This window comes from Urocitellus parryii, chromosome 6 (genome assembly GCF_045843805.1).
Source record: "Urocitellus parryii isolate mUroPar1 chromosome 6, mUroPar1.hap1, whole genome shotgun sequence".
Lineage (NCBI taxonomy): Eukaryota > Metazoa > Chordata > Mammalia > Rodentia > Sciuridae > Urocitellus > Urocitellus parryii.
In genome coordinates, this window is record NC_135536.1 from 108128445 (window position 1) to 108147716 (window position 19272).

Genomic DNA, 19272 nt, shown 5'->3' on the forward strand with positions numbered 1-19272 from the left:
TGCCCTATTAGAAATGGATCTTGATAATTACTCAGAGAGTTAAATAACCCAAACCCAAGTTTTGCACTAATCTATTTGAACAAATAAATTATTGTGTCTATCTTCTCTGATGATCAGAACAAAATACAGTGTTATTTATATTATCAGTCAACGGAGAGGTAAGCCCAAAGAGGTTTAACTTTGGTAAGCAAAATCACAAACTAAACTTTGGATATGTAAGCCTATAAAAGAAATAGTTGTAAGTCACTTGGACTACTGGAGTTAATACGTTGTAATATTTTTGCTGGACTAGTTAATCATCCATTAATGAATGGAAGTTGGTGCAAGGTTTGTAAGATTCTTTGACTCTATACATTGGTAACGTGACCTCTTTCTTGTGTCTTTTTTTTTTAAAGTACATTTTTAATGGGAAATAAAGAATACATGATTTTTAATCTCAAAGTTTAAAAAACTTGATTTTGATACAATTTCACATTTAAAGAAACATAGCTAAAAATAGTTTTAAAAACTTCCATAACTTCTTTACCTAGATTTGCCAGTTGTTAATGATTTTGCCTCATTTCCTTTATCATTTATATATCGATTTTCTGTTTATATCCTCTTCCCTAATTAATTTGAAGATATAGTGGTACTTTAGCTTTCTTCTGAAATAGTTCTTCAGCATTTCTCTGTCTTTCATGTCTTGGCATTTTTGGAAAAGCCAAGTCAGATAGTTTATAGAATGTCCCTCACTTTGAGTTTTTCTGGGTTTTCTTCATGATTAGATTCAGGTTATGCATTCTTTGATAGGAAATACAACAGAAGTAAGAAATATGTCTCCTCAGGGCATCATATCAAGAGGTGATAATATTGGTTTGTCTTGTTTTTGGTGATGTTAACTTTGATTGCTTTTGTTTTAGTAAGGTAATATTTGCTAGGTTAATTCAATCTAAAGTTAGTGTTTTCCTCCTTGTTAAATGTAATTTGTAGCAGCTATTCTAGACATTTTTGAGATTTTGTTTTTATAATAATAGGTATATTATTATTATTATTATGTATCACTGAGTGTGAATAAAAAATTAACTTTTTAATTGTGCAAGCAGTAATGTGTAAACGCTTTCATAATAATAATTCAAGTTCTTTGCCTGCCTACTCCTATCTTCCCATTTTTTGTGGCCTTACCAATGTATTCAAGGCTATTTATTGCAATGCAATATTTTGTTGGAATTATTTTTCTGTCTAGGAAACCTTGAAAAACTGTAATTGTCCTTGGGAATATTTTTAGTAAATTAATAAACTAATATGCTTTGGGTCAACATTCATTTAAGCAGTTGACTGTTCCTTATACATACATATCAGTGCTGTTTTACATCTGAGTGCTCAGACCTAGCTGTTTCTGAAACTTCTCACTTTTAATTTAATTTACATAAGTTTCTTTTTGCAAACTGTTGATGGCTCCTTCTTAGGATTATAGAATGGCAGTAGGACAAGACAGTTCTATAGGATAGAAATAAGGATTTCAGCATTCACTTTCTCTGATAGGTCTCAGAGGATTGATGATTATGAACTGCAGGTCCTTAGAGGAATGACATCTTATATTCCCAGATGATGCTTTTGTTCTAACAAGTGGGCATTGGAATAGAAGTCAGACCTCCTCCGGCTGCATTGCTAGATAACCATGTCAAAGATTGGCTAATGTAGTTTCCTGCCAGAGGGACCACAGATGGTATTACTTATATATGGAGTTAAATGATTCCCTTACTGTGAGGGTGGCTTTGCCCCCAGACAGATTACTTCTGGCCCTGAGAAGCCTTTTCAGTTTATGTGCATGTGTCATACAGGTGTTATTGTTTTCTGTGCATGCTCTGATGTTAGAAAAGTCTCAAAATTAACTTCTGATTGCTCTAAGGACATTGATTCTTAAAGAGGACTAGATAATAAGGTGGATAAATAAGAATTATTTAGGGTACAAGTTAAAACCTACTGATCTACAAAAATAAGCTGATAACCATATCTTAAATTTGGGATAATTTGAAATAGTTCCTGTTCACTTTGCTTGAATAGAAGTTAGAAGTTACCAGCTATAAATAAAAATGAAACTGTCATTTGCAGGAAAATGGATTGAATTAGAGACCATTATGTTAAGCAAAATTTTAAAAAGTTACAAGTTACAATTAAATGACTTGGCCTGTAACCTCATTGTTTTTGATATTAGAATATTAAATAGTTTACATTAAGAACTTAACATCTTTTTTAGTCTGAATTTTGACAATTCAATTTGTTGCCGTACTGATAATATACCAAATAGAATAGATACCCAAGGTATACTTTGGTTGCTTAAATTGACAAACTAGGATTTAATATCTGTTCTGAATACCTCTGATTTTGATGTATTTCAGTATGGCTTGGTTCTTGAGTTGCTTCTATATGAAAATGTTTTATTTGAATAGCATCTTACTAAGTTGTCTGAATCTACTTACATTATCTCTCAAAATTTGCTTATAAAATGCATTTTGTTTCTAGAAGGATTTATTTTACATTGGATTTCTAAAATTTAATGATTCGATATGGTGGTTATAATAGTTCATAAGCTTTGAAATAAGTTTATTAAAATTGAACATTTGATTTCATTAATTTGATGTTTTGGATTTCATCTTAGGTCAGATATAGGAGGAGTTTCTGAGGGATTTTTGCTGGCTTTAATTTGACTTATAGTATTTGGAATTTTTCTGTGGAAAAATATTGTCAATTGAAATTCTTTTAAAGAATATAAGCTGAAGAAAACTGTTAGTTGTGGTGTGGACATCTGTTAACTGCAGTGTGTACAATAATAGTACCTCCTGACAGTGATTTTATTCTTTTACATATGTTTTAGGAGAACGGAGAACTGATATCTGACATTCACTTTTTTTTTCTTTGGTACTGTGATTGAACCCACAGGCACTTTACCACTGAGTGACATCCTTTATCCTTTAATTTTTTTTTTTATTTTGAGGTAGGGTCTCCTTAGGTTGCTGAGGGTCTCCCTAAATTTCTGAGATTGGCCTCAAATTTGGAATTCTCCTGCCTCAACCTTCCGAGTAGTTGAGATTACAGGTGTGTGCCACTGTGACCAGCTCACTGTGTGCTTTTCTATTTCTTAGACTCTATGCTGTGTACTTCATAAGTTTGTCTCTTGAAATCCTTACCATAGCCATGTGAGATAGAGGTGGTATTTTCCCATTTTATAGTGAAGAAAAATAGGCTGTGGAACCAACTGTTACAGTAAGATTCTAAAATAAAAGAATGGTAGGCTATATTGGTTCTGAAGTTCATACTTGGTTCGCTATATCACATGACTGCTAATATTTATTTTGAGCCCACAGAATAACAGTGAATTCCTATGAAAGTAACACATTTGGTTCGGTACATTTTTGTATAAAAAATTTTTGACCCAGCTATCCCACTCCTCAGTTTATACCCAAAGAACTTAAAGTCAGCATACTACAGTGACACAGACACATCAATGTTTATAGCAGCTCAATTCACAATTCTAAACTATGGAACCAACCTAGGTGCCCTTCAACAGATGAATGGATAAAGAAAATGTTATACACACACACACACACACACACACACACACACACTCTACACACAGTGGAATATACTCATCCTTAAAGAAGAATGAAATTATGACATTTGCCAGTAAATGGATGGAGCTAGAGAATATCATGCTAAATGAAGCCAGTCCCAAAGAACCAAAAGCCAATATGTGGATGCTCTTTCACAATAAGGTAGGGGGCGGCTAAGGAAGAATAGAAGTACTTTGGAGTAGACAGAGGGGAATGAAGGGAAGGGAGGGGTATGGGGTAGGAAAGATAATAGAATGAATTGGACATTATTATCCTGTGGACATAAATGACTACACGACTGGTGTAACTGCATACCATATACAACCAGAAAAATGAGAAGTTATACTCTATGTATGATATGTTAAAATGCATTCTACTGTCATATATAACTAATTAGAACAAATTTTAAAAAGGAAGGGGTTCTTTTGACAGGGTTGGGAGGCAAAGAAAGGAGATCAAGACCTTTGCAACTGAAATAATGTGAGCAGAGTTCTGGTCACTGTCCCTTTTGCCCTGCCAGGCCAGCTGGGGAATAATTTAATAGGAACTTTAAGAGACAGTTGTGACTACTTCCTAAGAAATCTTGGGATATCAGAACTTCTGGGGTAAAGATAGAATTAGAAATAGAGATGGAGTAAGTTGTCCTCAACTTGAGGTTTTTCACAATGTTTATTAAATAACATAATCCAGAAAAGCAAAAGGAAGGAAGTATAAGGCTTAGTAGCATTTAATGAACAGAAAAGTGCCTAAGGCAGTTTTAAAGGATCTTTATGCAGAACTTGTGATTTGTATGGGAATGGTGCTTTAGAATTTGTGAAGGTTTTAAACTTGCTATTTGTTACTATTTTTACAATGTAAGTCAACATTAGGAGTGCTGCTCATTCTAAAGACTAAGTTTGTCTTATGGTAGCAGCAGCATGTCTGGTTTTGAGTTTTTTAAATATTGATGTGAAACAGAAATATTTAATCCAAAGGATTATGGCAGCTGAATTGAGGCTAAACTGCTGTTTACCTCTCACTGTCTCTGTTGTAGAGGAGATAGACTTGTCTTTGGATAGTTTAGATTCCTGTTGGGTAGACCCTTTTAAAGTTCCCATTCTCACTTCTGCTAAACAATTGTCATTCATTCCAGTGAGGAATTTAGCAGATGTGGTGGAAGTTTTATAATTAATACCCCTCCTCTATGGCAGTTGTCTATTGCTGGGTAACAAACTGTCCTGCATCCTAGAAGTTTTAAAAAAATTGTTTTGCTTATAATTTTGTAGAATAGTTTGACTGAGATTTTATCAGGCAAAGTTTCTGGGGCTAGAACATCTTCCAAAGTGGCTTCTTAATTCAGCATGTCTCTGTGTGAGTTAGTTATTTCTCTGGTCCCTCTGATGTCATATTCTCCAGATGGGGTTTGGGCTTTTCACAGTATGTTGGTCTCAGGATAATCATTTCTTATGGTGTGACTGGCTTCCCCTAGAGCAAGCATTCCAAGCAGTAAGAAGAGGAAGCTGTGACTTTTGTAAGATCTGGACTTGCAAATTGGAATCACTTCTGCCATGTTCAATTGTCCAAGGCAGTTACCGACCCTGCCCAGATTCAGGAAATGAGGACATAGAACTTGCCTCTCTATGGGAAGAAGAAAGTGTGAAAGAATTTGTGGCCATATTCAATCTACCACAAGGCATTTAAGCAGTTTCTTAGCAGAAACTGTTAAGACAAATGCTTTAACTGTGACTTTACCAGCAATTAATTTACTTATCTAATATTACAGGAGAGATGGATTGCCAGACTAAAATAAGAAAGGAATGGAAATTAAAGAGAGCTGCTTGAAGGAAGAAAGTGGAAAAGGTTTTTGTGGGGGGAAATGGAAAGGCAATGGAGACAAGCTTTGCTTCATAAATGTCTCCCTGCCTAGGCCCTGAACTCAGGGTTCTATGATCTTGGCCTTGATTCTCAATTTGGTACATTTTGGATTTGGTGCCTTGTGCTTGGTCTTCTCTCCCAGTATTTGTACCTCTGCTTAGCTCCATGCTCTTCCTTGGCTCACTTCTTTGGCCCTGAGTATCTCCTGTTGCCTTTTTTTTTTCTTTTTTAGTTGTCAATGAATCTTTATTTATTTATATGCAGTGCTAAGAATCAAAACTAGTGCCTTACACATGCTAGGCAAGTGCTCTACCACTGTGCAGTAACCCCAGCCCACCTCCTGTTGCTTTTTATGAGAATTCTCCTGTTGCTCTGTTCCCTGGGAACCAAAATACCCATTCCCATAGTGAACAGCATTGTGGGGATGGGAGACATCAATGATTTTGGCTGCATTCAGGCTGCCTTGGCACCTTTGACAGTTGCTTAGTATAGCTCCATTTCTTTTCTGGACTGTATTATGGCTTGGTTCCTGTTTTTTGTGACTTTACCAGTTTCTTTTCCCAATAATTTCAGGGCACTCAAAGACACTTCAGAATATTTAGCATAGCATAGGTTTCTGAGCATGCAGTTCTAAGAGTCTTTATGGTATATGGAAGATTACATATCTTGCTCCTAAATATAAAAATATATCAGGCTGGGATTGTGACTCAGTGGTAGAGTGCTTGCCTAGCATATGTGAGGCACTGGGTTTGATCCTCAGCACCATGTAAAAATATAAATAAATAAAGTTATAAAAATGCTTAATAGTTATATAAATATAAATATATATTTATATATGTGAATTAGAGGATAAATTGGGTCAGAATGGAATATATTTCTACCTATGTAATGGAATATATATAATATACACACACACACATATATGTACGTATGAATGTATAATTTTTATGATGATATTTACCCTGTCCTTAAATTCCAGTAACACTTTCACTATTGAAACTCATATCGAGTTTGTGTGTATATGTTTTAACAAAAGCCACACAATTTAAAAATTTTTATTTGATTATGTTTTGCAAATCCAAAATTATGATACTGGATTTTTAGTTTATTACTTGTGCTTAAAAATTTAGAATAAGTTCATTTTATTAAGAAAAATTTATAATTACAGTTTCTTTAATTTTTTGCTTTCTTTTTAAAATTTTTATTCTAATTGTTATATATGACAGCAGAATGCATTACAATTCATATTTATATATAGCACAGTTTTTCATATCTTTGGTTGTATACAAAATATGTTCACACCATTCGTGTCTTCATACATGTACTTATGGTAATGATGTCCATCTCACTCCACTCTCTTTTCTTCCCCCATTCCCCTTTCCTTCCCCTCCCATCTCTTTGCCCCATCTAGAGTTCCTCTAATTTTCCCATGCTCCCCCTCCGAACCCCACTATTAATCACCTTCCTTATATCAAAGAAAACATTCAGCATTTGATTTTGGGGGGGATTGGCTAATTTCACTTAGCATTATATTCTCCAACTCCATCCATTTACCTGCAAATGCCTTGATATTCTCTTTGATTGCTGAGTAATATTCCATTGTGTATATATACCACATTTTCTTTATCCATTCATCTACTGAAGGGCATCTAGGTTGGTTCCACAGTTTAGCTATAGTGAATTGTGCTACTATAAACATTGATGTGTCTGTGTCCCTGTAGTATGCTGTTTTTAATTCCCATTTATTGGGTTATTTGTTTTTTAATGGTGTTTAGCTTTTTGAGTTAGTGCTGTATCTGATGTGCACATGGTAAAAATTTGCTCGAAAGCTGTAGGCTCTCTATTCATCTCACTGATTGTTTCTGTTGCTGAGAAGAAGCTTTTTAGTTTGAATCCATCCCATTATTAATTCTTGATTTTAATTCTTGCACTATAGGAGTCTTATTAAGGAAGTAGGGGCTGGGGTTGTGGCTCAGTGGTAGAGCACTTGCCTAGCCCAGGCAAGGCCCTGGGTTCTATCCCCAACACCACATAAAAATAAATAAATAAAGATATTGTGTCCAACTACAACTAAAAAATAAATAAAAGAGTTTTTTAATCTCCTCCTTGATGTCTTTTGCAACTCATTGTTCATTCAGTAGCATATTACTTATTCTCCAGGTGTTGGAGTAGCTTTTTTTATTTTTTATTTTATTTCTAATTTCATTCCATTATGATCTGGTAGAATGCAAGGTAGTATCTCTACTTTTTTATATTTGCTAAGAGTTGCCTTGTGGCATAATATATAGTCTATTTTAGCGAAGGATCCATGTGCTACTGAGAAGAAAGTGCATTCATTCACTGAGGGATGAGTCAGTTAAGTCTAAGTTATTGATTGTATTATTGAGTTATATAGTTCCTTTTTTCAGCTTTTATTTGGATGATCTATCCAGTGGTAAAGGAGGTGTTAAAGTCACCCAGAATTATTGTATTGTAGTCTGTTTGACACTTGAACTTGAAGAGTTAGTTTGATGAATATAGATGCTCCATTGTTTGGGGCATATAAATTTATTATTGTTATATCTTGTTGATGAATGGTTTCCTTAAGCAGTATGAATTATCTTTCTTTATCCTTTTTGATTAACTTTGGCTTGAAGTCTGATTTTTTGGTATGAGGATGGAAATCCCTACTTGCTTCTTCAGTCCATGTGAGTGGTATGATTTTTCCTAACCTTTCACCTTCAGTCTGTGGATGTCTTTTCCTATGAGATGAGTTTCCTGGAGACAACATATTATTAGGTCTTTATTTTTTAATCCAATCTGCCAGTCTGTGTCTTTTGGTTGGTGAGTTTAGGCCATTAACATTCAGGGTTATTATTGAGATGTGATTTGTATTCCCAGCCATTTTGTTATTTAGCTTGACTTGGTTTCTCCTTTGATTAGTTTTTCCTTTAGTGTAATACCTCATTTTGCTGATTTTCTTTTTTTACTTATTTTTTAATTTTTAAAATTTGTTTTAATTATTTATACATGACAGTACAATGACTTTGATAAATCATACATTTGAATCAGGTGGGATATAATTTCTCATTTTTCTGAGTGTACAGGTTGCAGAATCATATTGATCATGCAGTCACATATATATACACAGTAATAATAATGTCTGTTTCATTCTACTATCTTTCCTATCCCCCTCTCCCCTCCCATCACTTCTTTCTACCTAATCTAAGGTAACAGTATTCTTTTTTTTTCTCTCACATCTTCATACATGTATTTTGTATAATGATTGTTTTTCAGTTCCTTTTCATGGAATATTTTGCAGAGCATGTTCTGTAGTGCTGGCTTTCGAGTTGTAAATTCTTTTAACTTTGGTTTATCATGGAAGATTTTTATTTCATTATCAAATCTAAAGCTTAATTTTGCTGGATATAAGATTCTTCATTGGCATCTGTTTCTTTCAGAGCTTTATAAAGTTGTTCCAGGATCTTCTATCTTTCAGTGTCTAGGTTGAAAAATCTACATATAATCTAATTGGTTTCCTCCTGTATGCAATCTGATTTCTTTTCTCTTGTGGCTTTTAATATTTTTGCCTTATTCTGTATATTAGAAATTTTCATTATAATGTGTCTTGGTGTGGATCTGTTGTGATTTTGTGTATTTGGCATCCTGTAAGCCTTTTGAGTTTGGTTTTTCCAATTCATTCTTCATGTTTGGAAAATTATCTGATACTATTTCATTGAATAGATTGCTCATTCCTTTGGTTTGGAACTCTATGCCTTCCTCTCTCCTAATAACTCTTAAATTTGTTCTTTTTATGCTATTCCATATTTCTTGAATGTCTGCTCATGGTTTCTTACCATTTTCACTGTGTGGTCTACATTCTTTTCAAGATTATATATTTTGTCTTCATTGTCTGAGTTCCTGTCTTCCAAGTGATCTAATCTGTTGGTGATGCTTTTAATTTGGTTTATTGTTTCTTTCATTTCAAGGATTTTTGTTTTTGTTTTTTTTTAGAACCTCTGTCTCCCTATTGAAATACTGTTTTGTTTTCTGTATTTGTTTATGTAGCTTTTTGTCAAAATGATCTTTTACTGCCTGTATTTGCTCTCTCATATCATCCTTTAATTCACAGAACATTTTAATTATGTACATCCTAAACTCCTTCTCTGTAATTTCTTCTGCTGTGCTGGCCATGGATTCTAATAATGTGGGTATCTTGATTTGTTTGGGGCACTTTTTTCCTTTGTCTTTTCATATTGCTTGTGTGTCTTCCCTTCTAGCACTGTGGATCCTAGGCATTACTGTTTTTACCCTGTAGGCTTATAGTGCCCCTGTAGGGTTCTAATACCTTTCCTTTGAGGTGAAGGACAATGTTAACAGATCCCAATATAAACAATATACACCCTAAAAACAAATGCTTGCTATTAAGACATTTACAATTTGGTCACAATGTACAGAAATGGTAAATTCAATTATTATCTGCAGTTTACTCAGTATGTTTATAAAAGGGTTTACAATTTCTGATGGTGGACAAAGAACTGGGGGTGAGGAATAGGATGATATGCTGAGGAGGTAGGAGGTGAGAATATAGTTATTATATCTTATGAAGCGTAAAAGAGAAATCTAAAGAGGAAGATTAGTAGCAGAAGTAATTTTCCATAGAGAAGTAAGTGGGAAGACAGTAGAGTACATAAAACAAACACACATGTGTTAAGAAAAAATTTTAAAAATGTTAAAATACTAGAAATGGTGGAAAAAAATAAAAAATAAAAGATACAAACAAAAGAATATACAATACAACTGTAATATACTATTCAGACATCCCAGTCCTCAAAATCCTAATTCATGCAAAGTATTTTGTTCCACATATGTTGGGGATGTGAGAGCAGGAGAATAGAGAGGGAGAAGAAAAAAAAATCTTGAAGGAAGAAACAAGGATTGTTTGGGTTGGAGATCAATATCTTTCCTGCTTCCCCTCTCATCCAATAGTGGTGTCCTCTGTTGTTAGCTGGTATATCCGCCCTCAGGAAGGTGAAGATAACCAGGGAGTCGCTGTGCCAGGGTAGCGACTGCTGAGAAAGGGAGGAATTAGAAACTGGGTACCTGGCCAGCCAGAGTTCCAAACTAGGGGTTGCCCCCACTAAAGATGGTGATGAAGGTGATCCAAGATGGAGGTACCTGCTTTCAGTGATGGGGTGTTGGGTATGGTGGGGGAGCCAGGCAATGATGCTGGATGATGAGTTCAGAGACAGCTCAGTGGAGTGCAGTGTGTGGCTGTTGACTGACTTCAGAGTCTATGTGAAGTTCTCGGGTGCAGGCAGGCCACTATGCTTAGGGGACCATCTCCACTACTGCAGAGTCCCTAGATGGTGGGGACCGGGGGAGCCCCACATTTGTAGATGGGGTTTCTACACGGAGTGGTAGCCAGAGTTCCTGCACATGGTAAGCTGCCAGGTGGCCTGCGTGGGAGCAGTGTCCATAATTTCTGCTGGGGGTGTGGGAGGTGGCTGAAAGTTCTGCGCCAGTGCTGATGTCAATGGTCCTGCTCCCGGTACCCTGTAGTCTTGCATGGGCGAGTAGTTGGGAGACCCAACCTGACTCTGAGGCCTGGAGCCCTCCACTGGCACAGTGGCCATGATTCCTGCATGGGAGCAGGAATATAGCTCACAGAGAAGCAGTATTCTCACTACTTGAGACCCAGGTCATGGAGCGACACAACCTCCCGTTGGCCCGCCATCTTGGATCCACAATTTCATTTTTAAAGCTTTTTAAATTTAACATTTATTGTAAAAGAAGTAATGCTTTTTGAAAAACTTCAAATAGTACAGTTGAAAATGAAAGCAGGTCTTTGTGGCTCCACTCACCATACCATTTCTTTTATATAACTGTTAACAGTTACTATAATACCCTTTTAGATTTTTAAAATTTATATAGAGCTATAATATCTGCACAGACATAGAAATGTATAGTATGATTTCTTTTTACAACAAAAGTGAAGCTGGGTATAGTGGCATGCCCTGGCACAAACCTGTAGTCTCAGCTACTTAGGAGGCTGAGACAGGAGGCCCTTAAGCTTAAGGAGTTCAAGGCCAGCCTGGGCAATATAGTAAGACCTGTCTCTAATAGTAAATAAAAGGAAAAGGAAAAACAAACCAAAAGTGTCAGTCTTCTGATTTTATCTGCTTTGCCATAGTCTATGATTTCAAAAACAGTATAAGCTTGAGTTTTTGCTTTATTGCTTACTAACTTAGCAAATTGTATAACTTTGTGTACCTCAATTTCCTAATCTATAAGATAGGCCAAATAGTAGTTCATATCTCTTTGATTGTAGAGCATCAAATGAAGTGTAATATTCATATATAGTCTTGCTATACAGTATATGCTACATACAAATGGCCTTTTAAAAAATATATATATTTTTAGTTGTTGGTGGATCTTTTTTTTTTTTGTTTTTTAATTTGTATTTGGTGCTGAGAATCTAACCCAGTGCCTCACTCATGCTAGGCAAGTGCTGTACCACTGAGTTACAACCCCAGTCCCACAAATTTTGACTTTTTTTTTAAAGAAATATATTATGGATATTTTCTTATGGATTGCTAATATTTTGAAAATGTTGTGCTTTAAAAATTGTATGTAGGGTTGGGGTTCTGAGTTTTCTTGTTATGTCAGCATGTTTGTAACAGCTTTGAACAGTGATTCCACATACTTCCTTCCCACCCTTCTGTGTAGTGAGTTGCTAATACTGAGGAGAGCAATATGGTAGGAATGTATTGGCTTCAGGGATGATGGGAAGCAGGGGAAAAAACCTGAAAACCACAGGTTTAGAAAATTATACTACATTAGCAGTTAATCTTTTGTAAGCTCTTTAAGAAAATTGGGTGGAAAGTAGAATTAGAAGATTTTATTTATAAGGGAGGATGAAATGATTGATTTGTTTAAATTTTGCCAGGTCGATGTCTTTGAATAATTTTATAATTAGAAGGGACAGGTCATTGCCTATTCTGCATTTTACAATGAAGACATAGACTCAGAATAGTAGGAATATTTGCACTTTTATAGGTAGTAATGGTAGAGCTAGGACTAGAATCTTAGATCTGATCCTCGTTTTTCTGCATTCTTGAGAAGAGCAGAGCTTTTTCTCTTAGTTGAAACAACTCTGAATAATGTATGCACTGTAAATGACTTACCTATTAGTACTGTGTGCTTGTACTACTTTGTGTGTAGACAGTGATGAATTTTTGTTGTAAACAGTAATTGTCAAAAATATTAGAATTCCAGAATTGTTGATAGTCTTTGAATATCATATGTCCTTTATTATTAGGTTTTATATAGTGACTACTAAGAGGATATTGAAAATCAATGGTTATGTATAAAGAATATTATACAATATTCAGTGTGGGTGCCATTTTGTCTTTCAAGCAGAACTTGAAAATGTTTGTGTGAATAAGCCCTTAAAGCACAGAATTTCATAGTTCTGCCCTTTGTCTCTCAGATTGCTATTTCCTTCACAAGTTGGTTTTGGTGAGTAAAACCAACTTGATCTGTAGGTCACTTAAATGTTTTTCCTCTGCCTCTGAGCCTCTGGTTTCCAGGAAAATTAAAGCTTTGGACTTTAGGAAGAAGACATGAGTTTGAGTCATGTTTTAGAGGTGGGACTCTTGTACCCATTTTTCTAGCTTATGTTATAGCTTCTGCCTTCTGGAAAATAGCCCAAGCTCTAGAGAGGATCAAGATGTTCTTCATTCCTACCAGGCACAGGTCTTTTTTCCCCCAACTTGAAGAGCTGAAGGCGGAGATGGGAACAGGGAGAGAGAAAGATTCTGGAGCTGTCTAAGAAGAGGAGAAGAGTGAAAGGAATCCTCACAGTGCCAGTTATTGATCTAAGATACACAGAAGCTGAGAGATGAAATTGAAATTAGGGTTAGGAGACTCTAAGGAAATGGGAGAGCTTTACTAAAGGAGAGGATACATTGGTTTGGAAAAAAAATATAATCTGAATGAAAGATGAATCTTTATTTATGAAATGCCGAATGACCTTGCTATGGTCAAGTGTAACTGTTTGCAGAATACATTGCATGGCTTCTTTACCTTGGCATCACTTTGAGATATAATTAGGTGTATTAAAGAGCTCCTATTAATTTACAGATATCACTTTATGAACTTCAGGAGTTTCCATCTTTCTCACTTTCTCTCAAATATCAGCATTGAAGACTAAAAATATTTTTTTAAAAAACCCTTTGATTTAATTATTTTATGTTTTGCTGAATAGATACTGTATTCAGAACTTGAAAATATTTTATTATGTGTGTTTTTATCATGTGTATGCGTATGTGTGCATGTACCAGTATTTAAGTTTCATGTAGCATTTTATAGAAGAGCCTAGAAACTTTTAATTCTGTTTCTATGGGAAATGCATTCATACTACAGATAAACTTTTGAAATGTATCTGTCTACAAATTGGAACTCCTTTTAGTAATAAGACATTTTCCCTAAAGGTGTCCAAAATAAATGATTTTAAGATGATCTGTAGTATTCTGTCATTCATGCTATGATCTTTCTTTCCTTCATTTTAATTTTTCCAGTACTGAAGATTGAACCCAGGGCCTCAAGCAAGCTAGGCAGACACTCTACTGCTGAGCTACATCTCCATCCACCTATTTTATTCTTAACAATAATGGAGAATTAGTTTAATTTAAAGCAAGTATCCTTCATCTTATAATTGTCTTGGGTATACTAACAGTTCTTAAACTGGGGTAAGGGGTATAAACAGAGTAAATATTTCCCAAAACAATGCTATTTATTGGCTTCAGAATCCCCTATAATATCCCTAATCTCTATAGTTTTCTAGTCGTTACTTTTTTTTTTTTTTTTGCTGTGAATATATTATACTCTCAGGGAGTATGGTCGTTTAAATAGCCAAGACTAACTGCTCTATCACACATCAACTTTCTTATAATAAATGATAGAAGATATCAGATTTCTTGAATCAGTGAAGGGATTTTTGTTTTTTGTATTTTTATTTTTAGGTTTATTAAAAAGGCACAGTCACTTGTTTCCAATTTTTTGGAAGTTCAGAACCTTATTTCCTTTTATTTTTTTCTCTTCATCCTTGCCTTAAGAGTATTATATGTAGGTATCTTCTACTTAGGTGCAATTCATATATAAAATCAACCATTTTTAAAAGGGAACAAATTCAGTAGCATTTAGTACATCCATAGTTGTTCCACAACCACCACCTTTGTCTAGTTCCAAAACATTTTTATCATTTCAAAACCCATACCATTAAGGGATTATTTGAATTCTTTCCCCCCAAACCTTAGTGTATCATTTTAAAATTTGTAACTCAGAAGTTTTAAGAATTAATAATAGTTTTTGAGCTATTTTAAGTCCAGAGATATAATACCCTGTTTTAAAAGCAATAATGTGAGAAAATGCACTCATATAACAATAGAGGAAAAATAAGATCACAAAACTGTACTGTGTGTATGTTTGTAACTATAAAAAAGGGGGAAAGGAACACTTGGTAGGAAACACTCCAAATCAAAGGGAAAAAAGGGGAACATCCTGCATAATTTAAAAGCTCTTTGAATGCTTAACTTGGGCCTAAATCTACTACTGTAATATAATTATTTGTTTCAGAATACTATAAAATTTTGACAAGAGCTGGGCCAGGTGACACATGCCTGTAATCCCAGTTACTTGGAAGGCTGAGATAGGAAGGTTGAAAGTTTGAGATCAACCTGGGCATTTTAGGAAGACCCTGTCTTGAAACTAAATGAAAAAGGCCTGGTGATATAACTCTGGCACCCCTGAGTTCAACACCCACTTTTCCACTGTAACACACAAGCTTCAACGTCTTTTTTTTTTTTTCCAAATTGAGTTACAATGTTTCTTAATATTTGCTAAAACAAAGACTTGATAGAACAAAAAAGCATAATATTGTTTTCCCAGTCCTCCAAAGTATACCTCAAACCATGAATACCTATTCAAGTAAGCTTTGTTCTAATGTACTTTTATTTTTTGTACCAAGGATTGAACCCATAGCACTTAACCACTAAGCCACATTCCCCACGCATTTACTTAATTTATTTAGACAGGGTCTCAGTTGCTGAGGCTGGTCTTGAACTGTGATCCTTATGCCTCAGCCTCCAGAGTCACTGCGATTACATGTGTGCACCATGGTACCCAACATTTTAATGTACTTTTTTATTGGACTTTTTTTCAAACTATAAAAATGTCATATTCTTTTCATTCGAGGCTAACACTACAGAGATGTGCAAATACAAAGCCAATGGTCTTCCCTTACAATAGTTTTCCCATGTATCTGCCTAAATAATTATTAACAGTTTGGTAGGCTTTCTTTTAGGTCTTTCTGTCATGCAGCTTTACATGCATGTGTAATAGAATTGGACATAGTTCAGTAAAACACTCAAATATCTTCAAGGACAGCCTTGTCAATTAAGGTAAATGTGTGGCTGTATTAAGGAAAGGGAGGGCCTTTGGCTAACTTGAAGGGGATTTTCTTTCTCAAAGCTTTCATTTTCAAAAACAGTTCAAGTCCTATTCTAGCCAGATGGGAGAGTCTGTTGGACAGAATGTCACTTTATTCTGCTTTTCCCCTTCCTTCTCCCCTCTTATAGGAATACAGAATGGGCATAATCAAAGGTTTATTTGACTTATTAATGAGGGAACCAGTAGAATGGTAAAGTTGGTTCCCAGAGCATTTGGGAACTTATGTATATAGATACTAAGGAAAGAGCATTGGAATCAAATGGTTAGACTAGATACAAAGTTGGTTAATAATCACAGGATCATAATGATGGGAGTTTGCTGTCTAGAAATTGTCTCTACAAAATAAAAATCTACAAATTAATCTGTATTATCACAGAATTTGGAACTAAACTACAGTAAAGGGCAGGTCAAACAGTGGTATTATAATTAAATATCTTTGGAAGAACTTGTTAAAATAAATGTTTCTGGATACATTAAAAGGGTACTTTATTCTTTTTTTATTGGTTGTTCAAAACATTACAAAGCTCTCGACATATCATATTTCATACATTTGATTCAAGTGGGTTATGAACTTCCATTTTTATCCCAAATACAGATTGCAGAATCACATCGGTTACACATCCACGTTTTTACATATTGCCATACTAGTGACTGTTGTATTCTGCTACCTTTCTTATCCTCTACTATCCCCCCTCCCCTCCCCTCCCATCTTCTCTCTCTACCCCATCTACTGTAATTCATTTCTCTCCCTTGATTTTTTTCCCTTTCCCCTCACATCCTCTTATATGTAATTTTGTATAACAATGAGGGTCTCCTTCCATTTCCATGCAATTTCCCTTCTTTCTCCCTTTCCCTCCCACCTCTTGTCCCTGTTTAATGTTAATCTTTTTCTCATGCTCTTCCTCCCTGCTCTGTTTTTAGTTGCTCTCCTTGTATCAAAGAAGACATTTGGCATTTGTTTTTTAGGGATTGGCTAGCTTCACTTAATATAATCTGCTCTAATGCCATCCATTTCCCTGCAAATTCCATGATTTTGTCATTTTTTAGTGCTGAGTAATAGTCTATTGTGTATAAATGCCACATTTTTAATCCATTCATCTATTGAAGGGCATCTAAGTTGGTTCCACAGTCTAGCTATTGTGAATTGTGCTGCTATGAACATCGATGTAGCATCCCTATGGTACGCTCTTTTAAGGTCTTCAGGGAATAGTCCGAGAAGGGCAATAGCTGGGTCAAATGGTGGTTCCATTCCCAGCTTTCCCAGGAATCTCCATACTGCTTTCCAAATTGGCCGCACCAATTTGCAGTCCCACCAGCAATGTACAAGTGAAAAGGGTACTTTATTCTTGATTTGCCTTATTTACAGTTTCTTGACTGTGAAAAAGGCTTGTGATAGGTGATAATGCAAGAAAGATGAAAGTAGGCACCAGATTTTGGAAAAGCATGGTTTCCTACACTAAGAAAATTAAACTTTATTTCTAACAGATGTTTATTAAGTTCCTACTAAGAGCCAGGTGTGATCCTGAGTGTGTGGTTGTGCTGTTGGTATCCTGCCCATATCTCTAGGAGGCTGACTAGTACTTCTCAAGGGGTTTTATTAGGGTATCATCTGAGAAGCTGCTTTTCTCAAAATATGCATGTTCTTTGTGCTTCTTTTTATTTGGTGGTACTGGAGATTGAACCAGCATCTCATGTAGGCTAAGTAAGTGCTCTACAACTGAGATAAATCTTCATCCTTGTACTTTTTCAATCCTAGTGTTGTTATCTTTGCCTCAGTGGAATAGAGGTGTTTTGAAAAAGCTTTCCAAGTGATTGTGTGTGTGTGTGTGTGTGTGTAGGGGTAATTGGGATTGAACACAGAGTCCTCTACCACTGAGCCACATCCCCAGCCCTTTTACTTTATTTTGAGACAGGGTCTTGCTAAGTTGCCGAGGCTGGCCTCAAATTTGTGATCCTCGTGCCTCAGCCTCCCCAGTTGCAGGGATTTCAGGTGTGCATCACCATGCCTGGCTTCCAGGTGATATTATATTGCTCTTCTTTTGAAAATCATGTACTGAACATATTTTTAATCAAATGAGTAAAAAGCAAAGAAAAATTTAACCAGAATTTTAAATGTTTTCTTACTCCTCCTTGCCAGTCCTACTCCTGTAATACCTAAAATAATATTACTTATATCTGATTATATCATCCTGATTATAATAGCAAGAATTATATGCCATTGTCATATACTTTACACAACTGAGTTACTTTTTAAAAAATTAGGCTTACTCTTCATAACTATAACCTTAGGGTGTGCCTCTTACTAAATATACTGAAATAGTTGTTATTTATAGTGGTAAATGACCTGCATGGCAAAGATGTATGATTAGAAGACTAGACTTAAAATAGACTATCATTAACTTGTTGGAGACTGTGGTAAAAGGAAATAAGTAATAAAGGAGAAAAGTATATGTGTTTAACTTGTGGTTAAGCTGTTTGAATTAAATAAACAATTAAAATAAGCAGCTGTAGTGGACATGCACTTATATTATTTTCAATGCAGCCGTTTGTATTTGCATTCACAAAGCAAGGTTTTATGACTCATTGCACCTAAACAGCCTCGGAATTTATAACTTGATCACAGGATATGTATTACAGATTAGGGGAGAAATTGAGAAATAACATGATATAATTGCTATATTGTATTTTTCTTTTTATTAGTGTGCCGGTCCAACAAAAGCCCTTGGGTCTGTTTGACTTGTTCAAGTGTCCACTGTGGAAGGTAGGTGGCATACTTGTTATCACTACCCTTTTTAATATTTGCCTTTAAGCTTTATGTCAAAGTTTATTGACTTGGATTTGTTAATCATAGCATATAGTTCTTTTCCCTCTCCAACTGAATCTTTTTGTTCTTTGGTATTAACTGGGAAAATCTATGAAAAATGCTTCGTATTGATACTTAGAAGAGTTAATTTGATTATCAAGATAATCTGTTAGTAATATTTGGTTGGAAAAACAAAACAAGGGAACTTTTTTCTTTTTTCCTTCCCTCCCTTGTTTCCTTCCTTTGAGATGGGGTCTCACTGTCAAAAGAATATAATTGAACTCCATGTTCTCCTTACTTACTTCAATAGCCATCAATACATGGCCAATCTTGTTTCATCTATTATATGCCCACCTTAAAGATAAAAGAATTCCCTTTGAAAATGACCTCACTGTAGAGTTGTTTATTCCTAAGATATACCAAATGTTTCATTGTTCTATTAAGACATTTTGCTTTCTATGGACTTAACTTCCCCTACCCCCACCTCACCCCAGATTTAATCCCGAACATTTCTTCACAGTTTTTGGCTTCAAA

General features: G+C 35.2%; 1 protein-coding gene across 1 annotated transcript in view; it reads left to right on the forward strand.

Annotated features, from left to right (window-relative positions):
• Nucleotides 1–19272, forward strand: part of Usp3 (ubiquitin specific peptidase 3) — a 93444-nt gene that overhangs the window by 15244 nt on the left and 58928 nt on the right. The window contains exon 2 of the mRNA XM_026384786.2: nucleotides 18636–18696. Coding sequence (XP_026240571.1) covers nucleotides 18636–18696 — 61 coding nt within the window. The remainder of the gene's footprint in view (nucleotides 1–18635; nucleotides 18697–19272) is intronic.